This window comes from Nyctibius grandis, chromosome 8 (genome assembly GCF_013368605.1).
Source record: "Nyctibius grandis isolate bNycGra1 chromosome 8, bNycGra1.pri, whole genome shotgun sequence".
NCBI lineage: Eukaryota > Metazoa > Chordata > Aves > Nyctibiiformes > Nyctibiidae > Nyctibius > Nyctibius grandis.
In genome coordinates, this window is record NC_090665.1 from 1,464,610 (window position 1) to 1,488,364 (window position 23,755).

At 46.4% G+C, this 23,755-nt stretch overlaps 1 protein-coding gene across 2 annotated transcripts in view; it reads left to right on the forward strand.

The window, feature by feature from the left end:
* Window positions 1–22,557, forward strand: part of TIPARP (TCDD inducible poly(ADP-ribose) polymerase) — a 41,177-nt gene extending 18,620 nt beyond the window's left edge. For both annotated transcript variants that reach the window (XM_068406556.1, XM_068406555.1), the window contains 4 exons: window positions 13,464–13,632; window positions 14,668–14,849; window positions 20,675–20,950; window positions 21,818–22,557. In XM_068406556.1, coding sequence (XP_068262657.1) covers window positions 13,464–13,632; window positions 14,668–14,849; window positions 20,675–20,950; window positions 21,818–22,265 — 1,075 coding nt within the window. In that variant the 3' untranslated portion in view covers window positions 22,266–22,557. The remainder of the gene's footprint in view (window positions 1–13,463; window positions 13,633–14,667; window positions 14,850–20,674; window positions 20,951–21,817) is intronic.
* Window positions 22,558–23,755: the final 1,198 nt, after the last annotated feature.

The window sequence follows — 23,755 nt, forward strand, 5'->3', positions numbered from 1 at the left end:
TCACCATCTCTGGAGGGGTTTAAGCAAAGCCTGGCCATGGCACTTAGTGCCCTGGTCTAGTTGCCATGGTGGTGTCAGGGCAATGGTTGGACTCGATGATCCCAGAGGGCTCTTCCAACCTGGTTGATTCTGTGATATTTCTATAGCCTCTACTCTTGTTCTCTTGAAAGATGTTGTGAAGATCTTTGCTTCAGTCAGTGCTACAAAATCATGCCCCAGTGCAAGGTTGGATGACTGTTGTAAATTTACAATACCTGCTTACTGCGGAATGACATACTGGTGGTTTCTGTAACTCTTGTATTTATTTCATCCCTTGGAAGAGCTTCATGTTTGGAGATAAGTGTCAGTGAGAACCTAGGAGCGAAACTTTAAGGCTAGAGCTTCTCATTTCAAACATTGAATGTGATACACATCAAAACTTAGACTTAACATGGTTTTCAATTAGATTTTGAAGTGGGGGATAAATGTTTTACTACGTATTGTCACCAGTTTCTTCGTGTGCAACATCATCTTGTATCAGAAGAACCCACTAAACCTTTCGCTGTGGACTGCTTGGACTCGGAGTGACTCTCCATGGAGTTCACTGGTGGTCACTGCAACCTGCCTTCCCTTATGTTCCTGGGCGATGTTGTGTCTCCTGGCAACAAGATGCAGATAGCAGCGTGCTGAACCTTGCCGAGAGGCTCGCAAACATGCTAGAACAGCTCACGGTTCACATGGTTACCGCATTATTTGGCTAAAGCTATTAATCTCTTGTGGTCAGACTAGCTTTGCAGGCCTATCTATACAGATTGCATACAACGAGGAAGTGTCTCTTCAGCAGTTTGCATGTCCAAGAAAGGCCGTGCAGAAGCCACCCTGACAACCAGTGGGTGGTAGTTGTTTATTTTCCTTTGTTTTAAACACAGTTTATGTGGCGTAGTAAGTAATCATTACAGCCTGCGTGCGTAACGTTGCAGTTGTGTGCTGCTCCAAGAAAGCTGGGCTGTTTGAGAAAGTCTTGGGCTATTGGCTCAAGTAGAGAATAAGCTCTAAATTCAAATATGATGTTCTTCAAGTAGCTATTTATATAGATCTTTCTTTGTCTCAATGTTATTGAGATGAGTAATGTAAAATACACATTCAGTTGTCGTCTTTCACCTAAGGGAACGTGATCTTGAAGTAGGAGAAGTGGTAAACCTTGTGTAGTTACTTTGTAATACGACTGCCTCAGATACTCATTGCAGTTTGGCCTCAAACTGAATATAAAACTTTATCATAAGTTGTTTATATTTTTGCTTTAAATCTATCAAGTATTTAGAGCTGAATACCAAGCTCTCTAAACAAATGGGGGAATAGGAGCTTAAGCAGGTTAAAATACTTCGAAGCACTCGGTTTTCTTCATACATGTGAGGAGAGGCCCTGGAGGAGTTCCAGCCTGCAGCTAAGTATTTGAGAGAACAATGCCAAGTCCTGCTTTCCAGCAAGAGAGTACCCAAGCTGGGATATTTTAAGATGCTCTTTAGTCAGGGGAAATACTTGGCTGCGGAGCTGAGCAGGCTTTCCCCACACGCACACCTGTCCAGTCATGCATATGTTGCTTTTCAAAATAAGCAACATCCTTACTGATTACACCAGGATTTGTTTAAAACAGCTCTGCAGCTCCTGACCCACCAGTTTCCCCTCTTTAGCTGAAAATTCCACCTCTCCTCTTGGCACAGAGACAGCCCCGTGTGCCATGGGAACTGCAGCGTCTGCTCAACTGCGTGTGCCCTGGCGTAGCCTAACTCAGGTGAAACAACACCTTCTCATAGTTGTTTTGATTTTTTTTTTTTCCCTGTAATTTCTGTAAGTTTTATGAACTGGCTCCTCCTAGCTAGAAGAGGAAGGCCAGAATGCATGGCTCCAGTTGGGGAAAGGCAGGCAGACCTTCAGTGGTGCACATTCTGCCTGGGAGCAGTTGAGTAGTTACTCAGTAGACTTGCACACTGCTTAGACGAAGTCACAGTAGAGTGTGTGTTCCCCAGTGGGGTTATCACTGCGCATGGAGAGGCACCTGGGACGGAAAGGGCAAAAATAAATGTAAAGGAAACTAGTTTTCCTTTGTGCGTGTGTTCGTGGGATAACTTGTTTCCCTGGTGCTGTTAGAATATGTCTGTACGATCGTATAGAGCACAGCAGAAGCGTTTCAGTCTTTCAGGGACTTCTGCATGTCTGACCAATTCAGTAGTTAAATTTAGGAAGTTATCTTTCTGATCTGCACAGCTGCCACAGTGTGTGAGGGAACTCATGTGTTATTGATAACACCGGAGATGAGAAAACAGCTGAAATTCACTGTGCCTGGCGATTTGGTGTGTGGTGTTGCTTGAATGTACACAGCTGAATGGTTTTGAACTTCTTTTAATTCCTTGCTAGAAGGAATGCGAGGCAGAGACTCTAAATGAAAAGCATGTGAAGTGATTTTAGAAGTGTTTGCCTTGTGCTTTATAATAGTACGCTCCAATGAATTCCTGTTCGCTCCACTTTATAGTATCATTTCCATATGAAATAAAAACCTAATTAGCTTCTAGCTGTACAAATGCAGGGAAGTTACAAGTGTTACGTTGAGCTGCCTCAGGAATCAGCAATCACCCGTAGATCCCTTTTCTTGTTTCACGTCAATAAACAGATTATGGTTTTGGAAACAGCTGTCACCTGGCTTCAGGTTGAGGTCAGGCTGTTCCCTGCGTACTTATGGTAATAAACCAGCCCTTTCTGAAACAAAGATTTATAAGTGGTGAAACAGATTGCTCAGAAGAGCTGCTGACAGGTGATCCAGGAGGCCCAGCGTGGTGGCATTGTCTGCCTGCCCGTTTGGGTAAGGATGAGGAACAGAAAGAGTCTGTTACAATTATTTGCTCAGCAAGGGCAGTGATTGTGAAGTTCCTTCCTAGTTGGTGCATGTATTTGTTGAAATCGGTGGGGCTTTGAGCTGAGTAATAATTGCAAAATTTGGCACTTGAAGTCCAGTGTATAAAGGAGCCCTTTTTTGGGAGCTGCACGTGGAGGGTGTGATGTGAAACGCTGGGTGGAACATTCAGAAACTGAAACATCCAGAGCTGGTGGTCACTGGTGTTAGCCTTGTATAAGAGCGTATGATGGAAAGCATTGATGAAATTGATGCAGTTTCATTATTTATCATGTCTCAGAGGTGTTTTAAGTCCTGAAAGTGGATAGAATTCTTAAAAAAACAAAAAAGCAGCAGGCATGTCTGTGCAGAACATTTTTGAAAAATGGGACTTTAGACTCCATCCAAGTGCTTTAGAAAGTGTTTGTGTTGCAGCTTTGTGAAAGCAAATGCCTCTCTCGTGATGTGAAAACCCTGTCCTGCCTCAGCTCTCTTGCCACTCAGAGCTGTGCTTGTGCTGTCTCTGGAGCATGAAGTGATATGAAAATTAAAACTAACAAACAAAACTCTCTGCAGAACATAGCCTCATCCGGTGTGGGGAGGAGACCTTTGAAACCAGCAATCTGCCTACAAGGACATCCATGTTTATCCTCTACTGCAAATAGGAGGTGTAACTTGGGTTTGAATTATGAAATATGGTGCATGCAGTAATCCTTGGGAGGTCTGAACGTGTTTGACATCCTCATTCCTGCAGACTTCTAGAACTTGACAGCGCTGCACACCAAAGGACCACTTTAACCCAGTGCCTCATGTTCAGAAGTGGCCAACAGCGGGTTCCTTGGGAAGAGCAGAACAGCACAAACCTTCTCAGTACAGTCTCTTACCTTCCAGCAGTCGTGCCTCCACGGCTGCCTGATCCAGAGATGGTATCTGTGTGTGTGAGACAGCTTCTCCCCACCCATGCCAGAAGAGCTCTGCGGCCAGACTTTCATCTAAGCTGTATCTCTATCTGGACCAATATCCTAACAGTTACATCAGATTTACAAATAGGTGAGTCAGGCTAGACCCTCTCACTGTGAAAATTACAGAATGTTACTTTTCAAGCACCCCCAGTCACTGTAAAGGCAGGAAAACCTTTGCCCTGGTGCAGAGTGTTGCTTCGGTGAGGGCAGGTTCCTGTTTTCCTTCCACGCTCCTTATATATAACTGGGATTTGGCAACATTTTTATTGCTGTATTGTGAAGAGCTGTTTGAAGACTGTCCCTTCGGGAGCGTCACCTGGGCCCTTCCTTACTGTTACTTCCTACAGAATCTGTGTTGGTTTTGATGGGAGCAAACCTTGGCTGCTGTTGTCCAAGATCTGATGTTCCTATTTGAAACTGCCAGTGCCTCTGCTTAAAAAGGAAGATCTGAAGAGGATGTACTTCAAGTGAAGTTGGGTTTCATACAGTGGAGTTCAAACACGTGGTCCCTCGCCCAAAGCTGGACTGCAGCCTGCAACTTCAAACAACTGTTTGCTACAAATAAGATGAAATACTGACGATTTGGGGTCACCAGAAAGTGCAAATGCCTGACTTGCACCTCCTACAGTTGCTGCGTTCGGTTTGACTAATCTTTCAGCCTTGAGTACAAAAGGTTTGCGTACCTGTTTGGATCTTTTAAGCTCGTTTGTTCCCCTGAGCAGCTTTCAGGTTGTTGCCATCGCAGAGAGGAACTGGGTTAGTCATAGAGAGAAAATCAACAGTTTCATCGTCTAAGTGGTGTTTGACTCTCAGCCTTGCTTTGTACCACAGCTGTTCTGATGGGAACCGAGTTTCATTTCCTGTACAGACCTTTGTTGATCGCCAGGTTTCTTTTTTTTTCTGAACCCTGTTTGCGGTAAGACTCATGACTTATAACTGAACTCAGGAGGAGTTCGAAACCACATGCGTTTTCAGAGCACTTACTTACAAAATATTTCTCCTAGTCATCTATTTGTACATAACATCTAGCAAACATTTGTCTTACTGAAAGGGAAGAGCACAGAAGATTCACACTTTAGACTGAAGTTCTTCAGAAGAATGCAAGGAAGAGTGAGCCCAGATAGCCTTATTTTAGCAGGCTACAGTCCTCTGAAGAAAGACTTCAGTGTTGTAACTTGCTAGTAGAGGTACCTGCTCAGTTCAGTGTCCTGAAGGGATTATGCCTTTGTGTTATTTTTTGTAGTTAGGGTACAGACAATGCAGCTTCCTCGGGGAACCAGTCTCTGCTGTTGGGAGCACTGGTGGAGTTTTATTTTGAACCGTGCTGTTGTACACCACCAAATTTGGGTTTGTGTGCTGTACTCTTAAGAGGGTTCAATGCACTTGTTCTTTCAGTGCAAATAATCCCATTGAACTGCTTTATTTTGCAAATAGAGACCCTAATTTGGTTAGTGGGTGAAGAGCAGTTCTTAAGAAGCCTCTGTTCCCACCTCTGTGGCAGATTGTCTGGGGGACATGGGAGAAGCTATTTTAGTCTCTCCCTGTGTCTGTCTTTTCCAGGGGAAAGTGAGGATAGTCATTTTCTACCTCAGAAGCAAGACGAGGCAAAGTTTTGTGGTGTTGGCAGAGAGCTGTAATAAATTTTTCTGTAGAAAAAGTGTTGTTGCTGTTACTGGTTTCAGGCTGTACCGGAGGCTGTTCCTGCTGCGTGATGTGCAGTGGGAGTAGCACTTTGCCCCACCAAGGTATTTGAATACATTTCCTGCTTTCCCAAACGTCTGACAGACTTTAGCCTTCATCATCTCCTTCCCACTCTTCTCCTGACTGATATTTCCAGATAGAGACTTCAAAGTCCATGAATAACAACACTAGATTTTTTTTTTTAATTGCATTAACTACAAAATTGTCCTTTTCTTTAACACAACCTGCCCAAGGAAAGGACCAAGAGCGATGGACCCTGTTCATGGAGCTCGCCTTTCGGAGGTGGTGCAGGGGAAGTGTTGGGGTGGGTCTGTTTCACCCCAGCACACAAGAAAGGAATTTAATTGCAGGTTTTGTGTGTATTTGTTCTGCCTCTGTCGTCGTAGTAGCGAGGGTTTCGTGGCCGTTGCACGTGAGCCTCTCCTGCAGGTGCAGCTGGCCGTGCAGTCACGTACCCGTGGTGTGTTACGTGTTCTCTCGTGCTCACTGCAGGGCACAGACAGGGCGATGTGTGCCTTGCTGGTTTGTCCTTGGTTTTTCCCTCTCCTAATCTATATGTCAGCCTTAATCTATATGTTATGGAGGGTACCCTTTACTTTAGATAGTGTACACTGTACCTCAGGAGTAGTAAATCATTATACTGTGTGAAGATAAAGTGAGTGTCGATCTGCTGGAGGGTAGGAAGGCCCAACGGAGGGATCTGGACAGGTTGGATAGATGGGCCGAGACCAACGGCATGAGGTTCAACAAGAACAAGTGCTGGGTCTTACACTTGGGCCACAACAACCCCCTGCAGCGCTACAGGCTGGGGGAAGAGTGGTTAGAAAGCGGCCTGGTGGAAAGAGACCTGGGGGTGCTGATGGACAGCCAGCTGAACATGAGCCAGCAGTGTGCCCAGGTGGCCAAGAAGGCCAATGGCATCCTGGCCTCTCTTAGGACTAGTGTAGCCAGCCGGTCTGGGGAAGAGATCGTCCCTCTGTACTGGGCACTGGTGAGGCCGCACCTTGAATCCTGTGTCCAGTTCTGGGCCCTGCACTTCAAGAGAGATGTTGAGGTGTTGGAGCGAGTCCAGAGGAGGGCGACCAAGCTGGTGAAGGGTCTGGAGGGTCTGACCTCTGAGGAACTGATGAGGGAGCTGGGGGTGTTCAACCTGGAGAAGAGGAGGCTCAGAGGTGACCTTAGTGCAGTCTACAACTACCTGAAGGGAGGTTGTAGCGCAGTGGGAGTCGGCCTCTTCTCCCAGGCAACCAGCGCTAGGACAAGAGGACACAGCCTCAAGCTTGGCCAGGGGAGGTTCAGGTTGGACATGAGGAAGCATTTCTTCTCAGCAAGGGTCATTAGCCATTGGAAGGGGCTGCCCAGGGAGGTGGTGGAGTCACCATCTCTGGAGGGGTTTAAGACAAGACTGGACATGGCACTTAGTGCCCTGGTCTAGTTGCCATGGTGGTGTCAGGGCAATGGTTGGACTCGATGATCCCAGAGGGCTCTTCCAACCTCATTGATTCTGTGGTTCTGTGATGTGATGCTAAAGAACACATCAGCCATAACCTTGAGCATCTCATGTTCTTTCTGTTCTTGAACCCTAAATTTGGGGTCTTTCACCTATATTTAGGCCTCGGGCAGTTGGGAGGTACAGTTGTCACCTTTGCTTTCATCACTGGTGTCTTGAAGCTGAAGGCAGGAATGTAATCACTCAATTACTTGCTCTAATCACAATTCATTTTTTCTCATGGCTTGGCCTTATGTAAGCTGGTAATAGGCTTTTTGATACCAGCAGAAGTGCTTTAACTGAAGAGCTGTTATTAAACAAGTTTGCTAAATATATTTTAGGATTTCAATGCTTAAATGCCAGTAAATGTTATAATTTGGAAAAGTTGATATTTATGAATAGATAAATACTCAGTTAAAGAATATAAATAAGCATTGGAGTAATATATATTTTATGTGACTCAAGGTTTTTGGGGAATTAGTATCTTTCCTTATTCCCAAAGTTATAATTAGGGGAAAAAAAAAATGAAGCAGGTAGGCTTTTGGGCACATAGTGTGTTTTTCAGACGCAGTTGCTTAAATAAAAGCATTTGGCTAAAATTCTCAGCTGTATAAAATAACACAGTGTTATTCCAGGTGATTTATTGTTAGGTAGAAAACGTGTGTGGAATTTAAAAGTTTTCAGTTGGAGTATTCAGGGGAAAAATGAAACACTTGTGTAGTTTTTGGGGTGTTTAGATATTTTGGTCACTTAATTTTCTGTTTAAATTAATGGGAAGTAGCATTCTAAACACTTTACCAACTTCAGAAATAAAAATACCATTTTTAAAGCATCCCTAATTTAACAGAAGTTTGAGTTTCAGGAAAATTCTGCTGTGTTACACCTGAAACTGCTGAACCTTTCCCTGTTCACAGCTAAGGGGAATGGATAGAGGATGCCATGCCAAGAAACATCTCGACCATGTTTTTTCTTCAAGAAATAATTTCAGAGAGCTTTTGGGGGTTCTGAGCTGAGAGAAACTGTAAGTAAACCCAGGTAGCAAGTGCACAGAGCTGGTGTCCCCAGCGTTAGCTGGAGAGGGGTGGATTTGGATTAAGTGAGGTGAAGGCCAGTGCTGGGTGTGCGGGAGCAGGGGAGCTGAGCTCTGCTCTTCTCTGCTCTTCTCTGCTCTGCTCTCCGGCACGGGCACGCACCGAATGCCGTGACCTTTGCAGTCAGGCAGACCGAGCAGTTCTCTTTGGGAATGGGAAACAAGAACACTCTGTGTTGTGTCATACCCAGGCTTTCAAGTAGGATGTTTGCAGGGGTGGGTGGTAAATCAGCTGTTTTGGGGCTTGATGCCTTGGTCCTTGTTGCGGCGATTTGTCAGCGTGAGTCAACGAGCGATGATCATCCTGTCCTCAGTTGCTTCCAGGGGAGGGGAGTCTGGTAAAGAAGAGGCAGAAGCAGCGAGCTACAACAATGTAAAACATCCCAAACAGCAGACAAGCATTACATTTTTCAGTACTGAGAAATAATTTGGCACGATCTATACAGGTTTCGCAGAAAAACGTTTCGCTTTCAGAGAAGCTATTTTCTGTAAGCTGCATTCACAGATGCACGGTCAACCCGGAGTTTTAGGAGTTCATCCCGAAGACCTGCTTGCTCTGCAATAAAAGCATGAGGAAAAGCAGTCTCATGCTGTGTTCATCTCGAAAAATATTTTTCCTCCCACAGGGCCCCCCGTTGCATTGCTGTGATTCCGCTTGCTTTGCACAGAGCCCTGCGTGGCTGTTGGAGACTGTTCTAACACAGGTGGGCCCGTATCAGAAATGCCCAGGTCACGTGTGTAAGAGTGGTTAGAAAGAGCCCTGGGGGTGCTGATCGCCAGCCGGCTGAACATGAGCCAGCAGTGTGCCCAGGTGGCCAAGAAGGCCAATGGCATCCTGGCCTCTGTTAGGAATAGTGTGGCCAGCCGGTCTGGGGAAGGGATCGTCCCTCTGTACTCGGCACTGGTGAGGCCGCATCTTGAATCCTGTGTCCAGTTGTGGGCCCCGCACTTCAAGAGAGATGTTGAGGTGTTGGAGCGAGTCCAGAGGAGGGCGACCAAGCTGGTGAAGGGTCTGGAGGGTCTGACCTATGAGGAACGGCTGAGGGAGCTGGGGGTGTTTAGCCTGGAGAAGAGGAGGCTCAGAGGTGACCTTAGTGCAGTCTACAACTACCTGAAGGGAGGGTGTAGTGCAGTGGGAGTCGGCCTCTTCTCCCAGGCAACCAGCGATAGGACAAGAGGACACAGCCTCAAGCTTGGCCAGGGGAGGGTCAGGTTGGACATTAGGAAGCATTTCTTCTCAGCAAGGGTCATTAGCCATTGGAAGGGGCTGCCCAGGGAGGTGGTGGAGTCACCATCTCTGGAGGGGTTTAAGAAAAGCCTGGACATGGCACTTAGTGCCCTGGTCTAGTTGCCATGGTGGTGTCAGGGTGATGGTTGGACTCAGTGATCCCAGAGGGCTCTTCCAACCTGTTTGATTCTGTATCGGAAGCCAGCCATGTTTCAAGTGCCTGTGGAATTTGTTTTCCAGTCTTCAAAATTTTACAGACCTTTAACTTTTTAGGGTATTAACCTGTACATGATTGCTTTTAAGAGAGCTCACTGTGCCAGTGGATAATCTTTATCGTGTTTAGAGTGTGTGTTGATTTTCAGGTTCTCTTTGCTTTGCACTGCTTTAGCATAGAAACATTTTTTCATTATCAGTTTTCACTATAACACATGCAACATACAAAGTGATAATAAAATTAAAAAATCCTCTGGGTTTTACCACCTTCAAAATAATTTGCTCATAAAGAAAAGGTTTTCCAGTTCTTTGCACTTTCTTGGGGGTCGCAGATCTTTGGAGTAGGGAGAACTGTGTTACGGAATTAACTTGAAGAGAGATCAAAGTGAGAATGAATGTTCAAATTGTGAGGTTTTGTACTGAGAAATATGTTTCTGGGTCTTTGTTTCATAGCATACGCAGCACACTATCTGGAGTCTTGATTCAGGACTTGGATTTGGAGGTGCAACGTAACCCCAAAACAGCGAGTCCAACTCCTCACTCCAGAAGGACAATATAAACATCAATCACTAAACACGCTTTCCTCAAAAATGATGGCTTTATTAGCACTGAAATTCAGAATTGTAAGGTAATTTTGATAAGAAAAAGCACACGTCCCTAAAGCAGCATTAATAATATATTCATGAAGAAATTAACTCAAAAAATTATCCTTATGGTGCTGCCTGCAAGTCGTATAAACAATAACACAGCTTGGTGTTTCAGAGAGATGCTTTCCTCATGATTTCACACATTGTTTTCAAATAAAGTAGATTGTAGCTCGTTGTTATGGAACAAAATGAATACATACCAGGAAGGTGGGGTGATCTGATACTAGTTTTTTCACTCCAGAAAGCATGTCTATTTTTTTTAAGCCCTACATTTACTTTCAGTCCCTTCGTACTGGTCATTTATTTTGCTCAGTGCTGGTTTTCCTTCTGCCTAGATGTGTCTCCTATCACTTGTAGCTGACGTTTCTCTTTGTGAGCCGCGGGGGCAGCTTGGATGGGAAGACCCGGGTTGTTAGGATACACCTCCTACGCAGAAGAGCTGGTTTCCTCCTGTACTCTTATTCCAACCATAATGATTTTGACGCAAGTAGGGAACACACTGTTAAACCTTCTATGGATTTGGGGCGATAGTGTCGTCCTGACAAAGTTTACATCTTAATTATTGTGGTTCTACGACAGTTTTTAGAGAACCACGTGCAGGGAACTGGGAAGATGTTCCTTTTCGGTAGTAAGTTCTCGGTGTAAAGGGGAAGAAAGCTGGCTGGAGCCGACCCTGCTGCCGGCAGGTCTGTGGTGGCAGGGACAGCTGCCCATGGTGAATGTCCCAAAGTGAATGGGACAAAGCTCGTGCTGGCTGGGGCTTGGTCTGGGGGTGCTGGTGGAGTTGCAAAAAATGATTGTTGTGTCCAAAGAATTTTAAAAAGTAGCTCATGGAGTTGCATTTTTAAGGCATTTGATTTGATCTACAACTACCTGAAAGGAGGTTGTAGCGGGGTGGGAGTCGGCCTCTTCTCCCAGGCAACCAGCGATAGGACAAGAGGACACAGCCTCAAGCTTGGCCAGGGGAGGTTCAGGTTGGCCATTAGGAAGCATTTCTTCTCAGCAAGGGTCGTTAGCCATTGGAAGGGGCTGCCCAGGGAGGTGGTGGAGTCACCATCTCTGGAGGGGTTTAAGAAAAGCCTGGACATGGCCCTTAGTGCCCTGGTCTAGTTGCCATGGTGGTGTCAGGGCAACGGTTGGACTCGATGATCCCAGAGGGCTCTTCCAACCTGGTTGATTCTGTGATTTCAAGTATCAGCTTGATTTATGTTTACTGTGAAGAATTCAAAGAAAATATTTTACAGAGTCTCAAAAGCTGCCTTTCCGGTTGCCAAAGCTTAGTAACTGTTAATGAATAGGAGTAAGCTGACAACTTGTAAAGAGATTATAAAAGTAGAAAACTAATTATGTAAACAGCATTATTTTGGAAATATGTTAATCCAAGTTCTAAAAGTTGCTTCCATAGGGAATGCCTATGACTGTCATTTCTTTCAGTTTCTATGCGTTTCTTAAGATTGCCAATAAACGAGTGATTGTCTAATGCTCAGCTGAGCTTTAGAACTCCGTGCTTTACTTGAGGATTTTCTTTAATTGGATGTCTCTCTCTTAATACTAATGAAGCAGCGTCAGAAGCTGTTTGCTGAGGCATTCCCCAGCACACAGAATCCCAGAATCAATCAGGTTGGAAGAGCCCTCTGGGCTCATCGAGTCCAACCATTGCCCTGACACCACCATGGCAGCTAGACCATGGCACTAAGTGCCATGTCCAGTCTTTTCTTGAACCCCTCCAGAGATGGTGACTCCACCACCTCCCTGGGCAGCCCCTTCCAATGGCTAATGACCCTTGCTGAGAAGAAATGCTTCCTAATGTCCAACCTGACCCTCCCCTGGCCAAGCTTGAGGCTGTGTCCTCTTGTTCTATCGCTAGTTGCCTGGGAGAAGAGGCCGACTCCCACTCCACTACAATAAGCGTGACTTTGGAAGTGTAGAGGATCTGCACTTTGATGTCCTCCTTTAGATGAAGTGCATGCTCTGGTTCTTACGCCGTAGCCCTCTGTTGTTGTTAGGCCCTTTGGAAAGCGCCAGCCCCTTTACATGCAGTTGCATATTAGTGTTGATTGTTGCAGCAGCAACAGAGCTCCTCAAAAAAGGCCAGTATTCCTCAGCGTAGGCTCCAAAATTGTGAGATCATGTTTCCTTTTCATATTATGCTGGTTCTCTTCTGCTGCACGTGATGAAAGATACTCGAACTCTCCGGGGGATTGGCAGCAGATGCTCCTCATCTGGAGCCATTAATGTTTTCTTTTCTTCCCTGAAGCACTGACTTTCACAAGAATAACCTTTGAATAGTATGTGGCTGCTTCATCAAATATGGTTGTGGGACGTATTTGCTTAGTATGCTCAAAATGTCAAGGATGTGTATATTGATTTTGGTACCGTTCATGCACACTGAACAAATACCAGTGCACTGGGAAGGCTGCTGGGTTGGGGTTTTTTGTCCTTCTGTGCTGAAGACCATGTTTTTCGTCCCTCTGTACTGGGCACTGGTGAGGCCGCACCTTGAATCCTGTGTCCAGTTCTGGGCCCCACACTGCAAGAGAGATGTTGAGGTGTTGGAGCGAGTGCAGAGGAGGGCGACCAAGCTGGTGAAGGGTCTGGAGGGTCTGACCTACAAGGAACGGCTGAGGGAGCTGGGGATGTTTAACCTGGACAAGAGGAGGCTCAGAGGTGACCTTAGTGCAGTCTACAACTACCTGAAGGGAGGTTGTAGCGCAGTGGGAGTCGGTCTCTTCTCCCAGGCAACCAGCGATAGGACAAGAGGACACAGTCTCAAGCTTGGCCAGGGGAGGTTCAGGTTGGACATTAGGAAGCATTTCTTCTCAGCAAGGGTCATTAGCCATTGGAAGGGGCTGCCCAGGGAGGTGGTGGAGTCACCATCTCTGGAGGGGTTTAAGACAAGACTGGACATGGCCCTTAGTGCCCTGGTCTAGTTGCCATGGTGGTGTCAGGGCAATGGTTGGACTCGATGATCCCAGAGGGCTCTTCCAACCTCATTGATTGTGAGATTCTATGTTTTTTCCACCATTGTCGACAGAGACTTTTGGAGAGTTCATTTGCCCTCACAGCACTTGTCTCTGTGTTGTGCCCACCTCAAGCTCATGGGACATCCTTGTGTTCATGGGGTTGTGTGACATGAGCACAGCCACACCGAGGGTATCTCCAAGGAGGAGCATGCTGGCTGTAGCTCTGACTGCTTTGTTGTCTCTCAGTGAGCTTTTTAATGGATTACAAAAGATGAGAATTCTTTGTTCTTCTTGTTCTTTGCAGGGGACATGAGTTTTGGGTGGATTTAAACGTCATGAAATTATATGAAACTGTTGAGTTTGACCAAATGCGGCGGCTGTCCACACCTTCCTGCCCCAGCTCCAGCTCCAACTACTACACGGTCTGGAAATACTTCTGCAGGGACCACTTTGGCTGGAGGGAATACTCGGAGGTATCTAACACGTTCCAGAATCCTGCTTTGGGGTAACCCAAAAGTGTGTGTACAGCATGTACAATAAATGAGATATACATTTTTAGTCTGTTTGCTTTTTGAACATTCCGGAAAGTTTTGTAGAGTTACTGTTGAGGAAGATAATGAAGAAGGTCAGTGTTGGACTGAAAAAGCAATGAAAGGACAGCTCTCCTGGTTGGACTGCACCTTGAATTGTCCCTGACAACATCAGGCACGGAGGCTGACCAAAATGTCAAATTTGAGAGCAAAATGACCCATGTCAGTACCAAAAAAGTCCTTTTTAATCCCTAGAAATCAGGTTTTGAGACACGGGAGACAGCTTTCCGCAGCCTTTTTACCACCACGGCCATTTAGCTTTGCAGTTTTTATTTGCCTGTCCCCAAAACCATCACAAGGCAGGGTGTGAGCCTCTGGAGTCACTGGATCCAGCCCTTTGGAGACACTGGATCCAGCCCTTTGCTCTCTCGTAGGCTGCACCTGCACTGCTCAGTTGGGTGGTCCCACGGCTGCCAGCCCCCCTCCTTAGGGACCTTCTCCTAAATGTCCAGTTTAAATCTGTTCACTAATGATTTATGCAGCACAAATAATAAGAAGTTTAGGGTGTTCCCTGAGAGGAGGAGTTAAAAGAACTGAGTTTCTCTAGTGTAGAAAATAAAATATGAAAATATGTTAGTATAGAAGATTGTTCTACAGCAGACTTCTGCTTTTCACATTCAGCAAGCAAAGACAACAAGTAAGTAATTTGTGGCAAGGGAGTTTGAGCTTAGATATTGGGAATAACATTTGACATGTGAAAATACAACAGCACCAGCACCAATTCCGTAGGGGGGTTGTGAAACCTGCCTTGTTGACAGATCTTACAAACAGGTGACGGAACATTTTTCAGTGTACTTGTGCCTCAGAGCAGGGGAAGGGAGTAGAGAGAGGGATTCTTTGAGGGCTCTGGCCAAAATATTAATTTTTAAGCGTGTAATTTATTATGTGTGTGGTTTTGTTTTCATTTTCTTGAAACAGCCTGTTGTAAGGTTGATAGAAGAAGCCAGCTGCTGGGGCCTGAAGGAGGTTCGGTTTGTCACCTGGCATAACCAGTATATCTTAAACATCAAGGATGGGTTCCAGCAGAACGCGTGTTTCAGAAGAGAAATCAAGAGGAGACCCCTTCTGCGCTCCTGCGTTGTGCTGATGCCGTTCTTACAGTACGTATCCCAGCAAAATGGAAACTTTGCATTTGTTCTCCACGTTGGTCTGTCCATGAGAAGTGTATTCCTTAAGGCAAGGAAATAGGCATCACTGGGTAGCAAAATCAGAAGAAATACTACAAAAATTCAAGAAAGATGTTGAGGTGTTGGAGCGAGTCCAGAGGAGGGCGACCAAGCTGGTGAAGGGTCTGGAGGGTCTGACCTACGAGGAACGGCTGAGGGAGCTGGGGGTGTTTAGGCTGGAGAAGAGGAGGCTCAGAGGTGACCTTAGTGCAGTCTACAACTACCTGAAGGGAGGTTGTAGCGCAGTGGGAGTCGGCCTCTTCTCCCAGGCAACCAGCAATAGGACAAGAGGACACAGCCTCAAGCTTGGCCAGGGGAGGTTCAGGTTGGACATTAGGAAGCATTTCTTCTCAGCAAGGGTCATTAGCCATTGGAAGGGGCTGCCCAGGGAGGTGGTGGAGTCACCATCTCTGGAGGGGTTTAAGAAAAGCCTGGACATGGCACTTAGTGCCCTGGTCTAGTTGCCATGGTGGTGTCAGGGCAACGGTTGGACTTGATGATCCCAGAGGGCTCTTCCAACCTGGTTGATTCTGTGATTCTGTGAAAAATCTCGGTCATATTGGCAGCTCTTGCTTGTCATTTTTCAAGATAAATATCTGAGGAGGTCCTTACTGCTGGGCTCTGTTATGTAAAGGTTGTTATGTACCTTGTGGATCTCGGAACATCAGAAGCACAGATGTACTTGAGGTTTGCCCAAGTATTTGCAGTGTTCAAGGCCAGGTTGGATGGGGCATGGAGCAACCTGGTCTGGTGGAAGGTGTTCCTGCCCATGGCAGGGGGTTGGGACTAGATGGGCTTTAAGGTCCCTTCCAACCCAAACCAGTCTGTGATTATCCAGCTTTTTTTAGTCCCATAAAATTGAGCATTGACAAACATGTTCTAATTCTCAAGCACAAGTGGAACACGCCTTGTTTTTATTGTCATCTCAACTGGGGGCGAGCACGCTTGCCCATCAAAGGCAGGGTGAGGAAAGTGTTGCACTGCAGTAATTTTTGATTACAACTCATAAAAATGCCGTTTTTGTGATTTCACCAGCACAGCTGGAAACACTATTGTCAGAGTTCAGTGGTTGGGAACATATTGTCCTGTGAGCAAAGGCGTGGAAGTCGTTAGTCTGGCTGGCAGCGTGGCACGTGGGGCCAATCAGGGGAGCTTTAACTGCGGCAGTAGGTGAGAATGCTCATTAGCTTGCAGAGTCGTTACTGCGTCTAATTGCGAGGTGAACCTGAGTTTGGTCAGGGCCTCAAAACAGGGTTGTTAGAAATGTTTTTAGATATGGTTTTACAGGAAGGACACGACAAATTATTAAAGAGATACTGGGAGGATGTGGGTCTACAACTACCTGAAGGGAGGTTGTAGTGAAGTGGGAGTTGGCCTCTTCTCCCAGGCAACCAGCGACAGGACAAGAGGACACAGCCTCAAGCTTTGCCAGGGGAGGTTCAGGTTGGACATTAGGAAGCATTTCTTCTCAGCAAGGGTCATTAGCCATTGGAAGGGGCTGCCCAGGGAGGTGGTGGAGTCACCATCTCTGGAGGGGTTTAAGACAAGACTGGAGATGGCACTTAGTGCCCTGGTCTAGTTGCCATGGTGGTGTCAGGGCAATGGTTGGACTCGATGATCCCAGAGGGCTCTTCCAACCTGATTGATTCTGTGATTCTCTGTGGGTAAAAAGACCAAGTGTGGACTTTGTGGTTACAGCAATTCTGATTCCCATCTTAATGAAAAATAAGGATTTGGGGTATTCTCCTGATGTTCTGCTACCATTTTACTGCAGTGTAAGTCTACAATTTTGAGATATGCTAAAATCATGCAATTCCCACTAAAATTAGTGGGAATTTAGAACCAATTTAGAACCAATTTAGAACCAATTTAGAACCTTGAGGGTTCTACGCTCACGCGGCCTTGAGCATAACTATTCATGCCAGCTACCAAACCTATAAGCTCTGAAATTTCTGTTGTTCTGCAGTAAACCTCATTCTTATTTTCTTTATCTAAAGACCTTGTAACACTGACTTAAAAATCTACCAATTCTTAGCAAGGAATAAAAGAGCATGTTAAATATTTATGGGAGCTGTCCTGAAGAAGTCGGTATTTACCTCCACTTCCCACACAACGCTACCTGAGATTTGTTTATTTCCCTCTCCTCCTACCTGCTTAAATCTGTTATAAAGTTGGGAAAGAACTCGAATAGGAACTGTGGGAAGTGGGTGATAGTGGTTCACAAACATTGACTTTTTAATGGCTTCCCTTATATAATAAACGCTTACAAATAATTCACACTAGTCAGAAGAAACAAACAAAGTACACCGAGGGATTGCAGTGTTTTTATTGTGTCTGATGTCTTACTCTTTAATCCATAACTTACTGTTAATCTGTGCTTGGTCTTCCAAGCATTAGGAAGAGTGTGGCCAACAGGCCAAGGGAGGTTCTCCTGCCCGTCTACACAGCCCTGCTGAGGCCACATCTGGAGTAACTGTGGGCAGTTCTGGGCCCCCCAGTTCAAGAAAGACAAGGAATTACTGGAGAGAGTCCAGTGGAGGGGTACAAAGATGGTCAGAGGACTGGAGCATCTCTCTTATGAGGAGAGGCTGAGGGAGCTGGGGCTGTTCAGCTGGAGAAGAGCAGACTGAGGGGGATCTTATCAACACTTACAGATACCTTAGGGGTGGGTGTCAAGGGGATGGGGCCAGACTCTTTGCAGTGGTGCCCAGTGACAGGACAAGGGGCAATGGGCACAAGCTGAAACATGGGAAGTTCCATCTGAACATGAGGAGGAACTTCTTTACTGTGAGGGTGGCAGAGCCCTGGCACAGGCTGCCCAGGGAGGGGGGGAGTCTCCTTCTCTGGAGATATTCAAACCCACCTGGACACGACCCTGTGCAGCGTGCTCTGGGTGACCCTGCTTGGGCAGGGGTTGGGCTGGATGATCTCCAGAGGGCCCTTCCAACCCTTAACCATTCTGTGTGATCTTCTGTGATTCCAGTCCAAGTGTGGGTGAATGAGGTTCTGCAGGGATATATTTTACCCACTGCCTTTAGGAGGAAAAAAAAAACCAAATGCACACTGTAATATGGCAGAATCATTCTTAGAAAAATCCGTCTTCTGGGTTTCTGTTAAACTATTAATAACCAGTGAGAAGAACTGTGAGCTGAGTCAAATCCATGCAAATCAAGTGAGGTCTCCTTTTAGCTTTGAACAGCAGGGCAAAGCCACGTGAACACTTCTTAAAGAGTATGTCTGCTCTGAGGTGTGAGTGGTACAGTTCACTGTCTCGGATCCAAATCGAATGTATCAATTTTAAAATAGACCTTTTTTTCCCCCCCAAGTTTTTTCCTAGACCTGAAAAGCTCAGCCTGCAATCAGAAAATCATGTTAAATTATTTCTGGGTCACACAAAAAATCACCCACAGTCCGTTCAGGCTCATATATCCCTGGCATTAAATATTCTGAAAGCCAACCTGAATTCACATTTCTGTAGGTGAGATGTGAAGGGCAGCAGAATTCTTCCTTAGCTGGGTGATTATGTTGGCTCTGCAGAGAGGAGCAGGCAGACAGAATCACAGAGAATCACAGAATCAATGAGGTTGGAAGAGCCCTCTGGGCTCATTGAGTCCAACCGTTGCCCTGACACCCCCATGGCAACTAGACCAGGGCACTAAGTGCCATGTCCAGTCTTCTCTTAAACCCCTCCAGAGATGGTGACTCCACCACCTCCCTGGGCAGCCCCTTCCAATGGCTAATGACCCTTGCTGAGAAGAAATGCTTCCTAATGTCCAACCTGAACCTCCCCTGGCCAAGCTTGAGGCTGTGTCCTCTTGTCCTATGGCTGGTTGGCTGGGACAGTCCGCAGCGGCTCTGGGTTTCGGTGTGCCTGGAGAACAGGTCGGCTGGGAGCAGAAGTCGCAGTTATGCAGTTGCGTGTCTGCAGGGAGGCAGGATCTGGCCTTGCGTGGTGTCAAACCTTGGCCTACCCAAGACAAACACACAAAGGATTCACTTGTCCCATTTCTGCCTAGCCAGAACAGGTTTTCTCCTTGTGCTTTGGCAGTGATGTGTTCTCAGAACACAAGTGACCTGAGAAATTTCATGAACTTTAAAGTTTAATGAACATTAGTTTAATGAAGTTTAATTTAAGGTCGTCTGTGAGGTTCAGAGACAACATTTACCTTGGGTCTTTCGAGCCAGGCAGTGGGTACCCCTGGCTTCGTAGCTCTTCCTGACAAGAGCTGCCTACTTCGGAGTTTGCATTCATTGCTGGTTGGTCCTGGAGCCACGAGCAGCTTCTCCTATAAAAATACTTGGGTAAAATCCTCACCTGGTGAAATTTTGAGGTAGTTCTTGCAGCTGAAAGGCAACCTCAGCAGCTTGCAGGAGCTGAAGAGCTGTGTGCTTAGGGTGTGAAAACCAGAGCCTGAACCTGCAAGCTGTACGTGTTCAAAGCATCGGCCTTGACGTAAGAGGGGAGAACCACCAGTAAGGACCATTCAGCCCAGCAAGGCTGGTTTGTGCAGATGATAATCAGGTGAGCAGAAGCCACAAATGCCACACTCTTCATCTAAATTTAGCAGCTTCAAGAGTGTGAAAAGTTGCACAGAGGTGCAGGTATTTGTTAAGAGCAAAGTCTTGCCACACCGCAGCTGGTGTCCTTAACTGGATTTTACTGGTGTCTGCTCTTTTCCTGGCGTCCGTGCCGCTCTCCTGCCAGGCAGCAGCTCCCCTCCTTCGCCCCTGGCAGCATTCCCCAGAGGAGGGGCTGCTCTGTCGCATGGAAATCAGCAACTGTAAATGCAAATCTACATCTGGCCTGTGCAAATGAAAGGGAGAGCGCCTTCCTCAGCGGGATGCGGGCTGGTACTGAGAACGCAGCGTCTCCTCTTCTGCAGAACGCAGTGGAACAGCGGCAGGTTTTGCCTGTAAAATGTTATTAGTTGGGGTTATTCATTATTCATACTGCACAAGCCAGTGGATGTTTCCACTCCTTGTATTCTAAGGAAATTAGGTTAAACGTTGCCACATTATTCATCTTATTCTGCATGTTAAAATCACTCCTAGTTTATAGCCAACATACAAAATAATTCTAGTGTTCTGCCTGTCTGCAGTGTATAACCCCACCCCAAACACCACCGAGCAGGAAGATTTCCTGACGTGGAACAGCGTCCCTGGAAGTCAAGATTTTGTCACTCGTTTGTGAGGATGGGGGAGTTATTAAAGCAGCAGAAATAGCTGGTGTGTTTGTTGCAAACAAGCAGTAGAGATGTGAATTGTTACAGAAGTGAAGAGCAGCAACTGGGGTTGTTTAACCTGGAGAAGAGGAGGCTCAGAGGTGACCTTAGTGCAGTCTACAACTACCTGAAGGGAGGTTGTAGTAAAGTGGGAGTCGGCCTCTTCTCCCAGGCAACCAGCGATAGGACAAGAGGACACAGCCTCAAGCTTGGCCAGGGGAGGGTCAGGTTGGACATTAGGAAGCATTTCTTCTCAGCAAGGGTCATTAGCCATTGGAAGGGGCTGCCCAGGGAGGTGGTGGAGTCACCATCTCTGGAGGGGTTTAAGAAGAGACTGGACATGGCACTTAGTGCCCTGGTCTAGTTGCCATGGTGGTGTCAGGGCAATGGTTGGACTCGATGATCCCAGAGGGCTCTTCCAACCTGGTTGATTCTGTGATTCTGTGATTGCTTAACACGTTGGTGATGAAATCAACGTGATTCGAAGCTCTTGTTTGTGACTGTTAAAGCACAGACTTCTTCTCCTTCCCCAACCAGGACCTTGGGTGGCAGCTCTCCAGTACCCTCTGCATCAGCTGGACCAGCTTCCTCCCACGTCTTATCTCCGACGGCCGTTACCTCTCCAAACTTCTATCCTGAAACCTGGATCAGTATGGATCCAGCTCAGGACTTCATCCAAGTGCCTGTTCTGAAGGAAGATAAAAGCTACAGAACCATTTATAACCTGTTTCACAAGACTGTGCCAGAGACCAAATATAAAATATTGAAAATTCTGAGAGTGCAGAATCAGTTTCTTTGGGAGAAATATAAAAGGTAAGATAACACAAATACTGTTCCTTTACAATAGTGGAAAAATACCTTAAAATGTGTAATTTGGGCTGCAAAATAGATATTGATCATTAAGTAGAACACATAAGCTCCAGATTTTCTGAAGGAACATCTTCAGTTGAACAACTTTATCTGGAAAGTATCCTGAAATTTCCTGTTTGAGAGGTTTAATATGTAACTTCACAGAAACTTGGAAATAAGTCTAGGATATCTGCTTGAAAAACCTTTGAGTTCCCTTTCAAGCCCAGTCAGGAGGCATTGCTTTCATCCCACGATCTCTCCGTTGAAGGTAGCCACTAGTGAGCACTTGGGAACTGAGAGGAAAGGAGATCTGTGGATTTTCCCTTCCCAAGAAATGCAGAATCTCAGGAGAAGTCGAGGGACGACTCCAAGTCTCTGTGTGAGCACAGGCTGACTTGCTGACAGTGTTCACGCTGGTCTAGAGCATCTTCGCCCACCCTTTGTCTCAGGAATTCCTCTCTGTGGCCTCTTCTGAAGCTGTAGCAGGATTTAGTTCTTGCACAGCCCGTGTTTTCACCATGAGGAGGATTTCCTTCCGTGTCCAGGGTGAAACACAGGCAAAGATAAGTGGACACTTCTCAAGCTGCTTTGCCTTGCCGCTGTGCAGGTGGAGAGCTCTGCCTCCAGCAGTACCAGCTCAGGACCTTTCAAAAATATACTTCACACAAGAGCTTTATTTGAAAGTGAAATCCATACAGAGATGTTTTCATATCTCCTCTTCAGCTCTGCTCTGCCAGAGGACAATGCTGATACTCCAAGAGCAGTGAAAGCTGCATTCCCTTGCAGGTCTGCACTGAATAACTCACCTTCACTTTCCGTTTTCTCTTCCAGGAAAAAGGAATATATGTCCAAAAAAATGACTGGGCTCGACAGGATCATGAACGAAAGGCATTTGTTCCACGGCACCTCCCAGGACGTGGTGGACGGGATCTGCAAGCACAACTTCGACCCGCGCGTCTGCGGGAAGCACGCCACCATGTTCGGGCAGGGCAGTTACTTCGCCAGGAAGGCCAGCTACTCCCATAACTTCTCCAAAAGGTCACCCAGGGGGGTGCATTACATGTTCCTGGCCAAAGTGCTGACGGGCAGGTACACGGTGGGCAACCACACCATGAGGAGACCGCCGCCGGTGAACCCCGGCAGCATCACCAGCGACCTCTACGACTCCTGTGTGGACAACTACTTCGAGCCTCAGATATTTGTCATTTTTAATGATGATCAGAGCTACCCGTATTTTATTATCCAATATGAAGAAGTTAGCAACACCGTCTCCATTTGAAAACCTGTGCTGCTAAATTATTCATTCTGATAAACGCTCTAACCTGGCGTTGGCAGCAGTTTTTGTGGAAAAAAAAACAACGTGGACGTTGCAGAAGTGATTAAATTACTTGCTTGGAAGGAACTAAATCTCAAAGTGTAGAAAAGAAGATCTGAAGTGACCAATCGTGCACTTGCTGTTTGATGATGTATGTGCAAATTGTAAATATTTTTCCATTGTTTATAGTTGGAAATCTGTGCCTTTTGTTATAAAACACTGTTTATTTATGTTAGTAAATATTCATGGTTAAAAACGTGTGTGTGTGTGTAATTTTGGTTGTGTTCTGTGTATGTTAGAGGGGCTAGAAAAGTGCTTGTGCCCTGATCTCTGGCCGTTCCTAGATAATCAGAACCAGATCGTTTTCATCCCGAGTATATTAAATAAGAGATTCTCCCAACTGTGTTTTATTACTGTATTTCAGAAAGATTGGGAGAGATTACAGAGCTAACGTCCTGCTCCTACTTTGGATTATTAAACAGGACAATGCAAATAAATCCATCGTGTTCTAAAATCAGCCCTAAGTCAAATTAGGAGGAGGTTAGTGTGGTTTAAACCTGGGTGGCCTCCCAGCAGCTCCTGGGACACCCAGTTTATCATATTTGCCGCTGTGGTGGGGATGGGAAGGTCACCAGGGCCGCTGCCGAGAGCCAGCAGGTCTGTGCCATCGACCCCGTGCGCAGCCGGGCACGTGCCACCAGCCCCGTCGCTGCCAAGACAACCCTGTTAGAGGAGAAGGGATTTCTGGGAAAAGAAACCCCAAACCTGGTTTTGATGAGGTTTTAAATTTGATCAAGGATGAAAATTTGTGTTAATGTCACTTAATGAGGCTGATATTAAATGAATTTAAAACTTCTTGCTCCATTAAAATAATTGTCAACACAATCCTCATTTAATCTGGGTATTTTGGGGTTTTTTTTCCAGATGGCTGTGCTGGACTCAGGGCTCTTCAGTGCCTTTAGTGTGGAAAAGAAAGTAGTGGCTGATGTTTGCAGCTGGCTTGGGGTGGGTGGTGGCACTGGCGGGTCCCTGCCACCTCCCCGCAGCTGTGACAGGCTGGCCAGCGTGACAAGCTCTGAGTTATGTGACATAGTGCATAGCCCAGTGAGATCAACTGTGATGCTTTAGCATTGTCCCCCTCAAGCAGCCCAAGGTAGATGTACCCGAGATGCCCCGTCCTCGTTAGGGTCCTCACAAAGCGTTCCCACCTCACTATAACAGCGCAGGGGTGGCCCGGGAGCGCTGGCCCAGGACAGGAGCAGCTCTGGTGGGTCTCTGGGGTGGGAAGGGACCTTCAGCCTCGGTGCTCTGCGGCTCAGCTGAGCCTGGAGCTGCGCTTTTGTGGGAACCTGCTTGGCCTCCACTTTCTGGGACCTAATAAAAATGCGTTTTGCCATGGGAGAGATTTACTCCCACCAACACCCCTGCTTGTTTCTGTGCCACTGGCTCCTCGT